This window comes from Nanorana parkeri, unplaced genomic scaffold (genome assembly GCF_000935625.1).
Source record: "Nanorana parkeri isolate BGI_ZX_2015 unplaced genomic scaffold, ASM93562v1 scaffold800, whole genome shotgun sequence".
Taxonomy (NCBI): Eukaryota; Metazoa; Chordata; class Amphibia; order Anura; family Dicroglossidae; genus Nanorana; species Nanorana parkeri.
Window position 1 is genome coordinate 5,330 of NW_017307068.1, and position 3,214 is coordinate 8,543.

The following is a 3,214-nucleotide window of genomic DNA, read 5'->3' on the forward strand; positions in this document are numbered from 1 at the left end:
TAAATCCCCCCCATGGTTTTTAATGGTGCCAGTTCACACCGATTCCTTGCAATGATGTGCACAAGATGGTACATTACAACATGCACTGCAAGCAAAGGTTCCCAGACAGCTAGGTTGGCTCTTGCTTTGAGAATAAGCACACAGAAATGCATGTTGAAAAAAATGCAACTCATTGTAATGTCAGCGTGCTAGCAATGTACATGTGTTTTACAATGTTTTCCTGCGTGATCAGCCTTTTACTTTGGATGATATTTCTGGCTTATTTGTATGGTATGCAAAATGTATGGTGTGTGTGAATCAAAGTTAATTAAAACAATGCAATGACCTCAGCGTCTCTGAGGAAGTCAGTAAACTAATAATCTGAAAATCATTAGGTTAGGAGCACAAATGACAGCACTGAGTTTCGAGCTCAGGAGTTTATCAGTATAAGGTACGTGAGGCCTGATTGTTTTTCCATCTGAACAAAGCACACAAGACAAACTCTCCATAGAGCAGTATGTGTAGCTCCCGGTTGTGACTGAATAGTCAGGAACCCATCCAATCAACACCTTGCCTGTTGCCTTTCATATATTGCAATAGATAATAATGTAATGTCTACACACAGTCACCATAATAACTAATATCAGAATCATTTCATATGTGACAATCCAAGCCATCCTCAACCTGTTGGAGAACCCATAACAATTGATCTTTAATCATTTGTCTGTCATATATTGCAATAGTTGTGGCTATACACTGTTACCATAATAACTAATATCAGAATCATTTCATATGTGACAATTCAAGTCATCCTCAGCCTGTTGGAGAATCCATCACAACTGATTTTCAATCATTTCCTCTTTCATATATTGCAATAGTTGTGGCTACACACAGTTACCATAATAGCTTATTTCGGAATCATTTCAGTCGTGACAATTCAAGTCATCCTCAGCCTTCACAACTGATCTTCAATCATTTCCTCTTTCATATGTGCACGGGGTAAAAGGTCATATTGTATTATTGGGAGAGCCTACATCATGGGGAGTGCTAGCACACTTTGAGGGGCCCATTCATGCTTTTAATGCATTGCACTGCATTCTAATAGGTTTTACAGATGGGACATTACATCTCCGGATGTGTTTGCTGGAAACTGCACCAAAGATACAAAACACACTGCACTAAAACACGAAGATGTGATGTTTGCTTAGAATGGTCACTTTCTTCTAAAAGATCTGGCCTTCATGGGTAGCCAATGGGAAATGTTCCCATAGTGGAGTCTGTCCAATAGATTTAGGAGGGATCTAAAAGAGGCGCGGAGCCATTGCTGAGCTCTAGTTCTGAAAAAGCTAGCTACCTACAAGAATGTAGATAAAGATTTCAGATTTTTGTGTCTGATACCTTTTTAGTCATTGACTGATATTTATTAGTCAGTGGCCTGCAATGTAATAAAGCTGGGGGATCAGCATAACAGCCAGTCAGCTAGCATTTTTAGAACGAGGTCAGCAGTGCAAACCTTGCATTCCACTCCTGTTTTTCCATTTTTTTTTTCTGCAGGGACAGTCGGACGTGACTTACGTCTATGACATACTTGGGGTGATTTCTTCTGAAGTAATACATGTTTAAGAGGCATAGGTACATGTGTGACTATGCACTATCACAAGCTTTTTCTATTTGCTGAAGGCAGAACTTTTCTTGTCCTTAAGCTTAATATAGCCTTTCATATCACACAAGACACACACGTGACGCATCAAACACATAAAATAAGCACCCAATATTACATGCTCATTTATGTGACCTGAAAGCTCCCAATGACAGCCTCATACAATGGTAAAGTAGTAAAAAGATGGTAAAAAACACTTTTTATTTGCTTTAAAAAAAGTAATGGGAGAGAGAGAGAGAGAGAGAGAGAGAGAGAGAGAGAGAGAGAGAGAGAGAGAGAGAGATGCTAATACAGCCCAACTTCACATAGTAGATCTTAGGCTGTCAGGGCGTGCTGGGACTAGTAGCTCAACATCAGCTAGGGAGTCACAAATTCACCTGCTGTAAAGAAAATAATTGTGCTCTTGAATGATTGAATGAATGATGAAATGATGAATGAACACCTATTGGCTACCCAGTACCCTTGCATACTCATCTCTAATATTTTTCAGTCATTTACCTGAGATTCATATCTCCATTTACCAGAAGTGACATGATGTTGGAGAGGTTTCCGCCAGGACAGCAGCCACACAGCAGTACAGCAATAGCAGCAACTTCATTGAGAGAAAAGATCAGAGCCAACAGGAAAGCCACCAGAGGCATGAGGACAAACTGACATATGAGTGCCAGTAGAACTCCAATGGGTCTCCTGAGATGTTCCCCTATCTGACTGACCTCCACTGTACAGCCCAGACCCAGCATGGTGACACAGAGAGCCACCCCGACAAACACACTCAGGAAATGGTTCAATGGGCTATCCCAAAAAGGAGCAGAACTGGCTAACTGTTCAGGTAAAGCTCTCTGAAGCATCACGGCCATGCTGTTGGGTTCTGTCCTTTCATCCCCTGTAATGTCAGTGGTAGCAATCTCCAGATGAGAGCTTTCTGTGAAGTTGTCCCCAAAGTTCCACAAGGAAGAATTAGATAAATCCATAGTGCTGATACTTGAGTTTTCCATTCTTGGAACTGTGATCAGCCTTCTTCCCTTGTTTCTGAATGAAGTGGGACCAGTGAAGAGGAGGGGTAGGAGGAGGCAGGCTGGCCCTATCTCATCCTCAAGCAGCAGCCAGACAATAATCTGACCAGGAACAAGCTCACTCTCCTCTATCACATCTCATGCAGCCATCCACCTCACCCTCCTCACCACACCCCCACAACAGCACAAGCACACTGACAGTTCATGGTCTATCCCCGTCAATGAGCTTCTCACCCTTCCTACTAAAATAACAGTTCAAATTGAATTCTGCACTTTCTTTATTTCTCATACAAGGCAACAGACACCACCCCTTACCTAGAAATATCTCCCAGCTCACATTTGTGCATGATCAGAAATTGCTATAATTACCATCTGCCTGATGTGCAGCATCTTATCAAACAATAACAGACAAGTCTGCTGTAGATTCAAGGCCATTCAAAATCATTTTGTACTACACTTGAATGTCTGGTATTGAAATGCTCAGTGTGTCACCGAATGTGTAAACCCAACAAAGTAGGAGTTGTCACTGATTATTATTATTATTCAGGATTTACATAGTGCC

At 41.4% G+C, this 3,214-nt stretch overlaps 1 protein-coding gene across 1 annotated transcript; it reads right to left on the minus strand.

The window, feature by feature from the left end:
• Positions 1–1,902: 1,902 nt before the first annotated feature.
• Positions 1,903–2,678, minus strand: LOC108793996 (sodium/bile acid cotransporter 4-like; the record flags this gene model as incomplete). The annotated part of the gene is made up of 2 exons (XM_018564959.1): positions 2,138–2,678; positions 1,903–1,924 (listed from the first exon to the last, which is right to left on the minus strand). Coding segments are annotated over exons 1-2 (519 nt in total), but the record flags the coding sequence as incomplete, so codon positions are not given.
• Between the last annotated feature and the right edge of the window lie 536 nt (positions 2,679–3,214).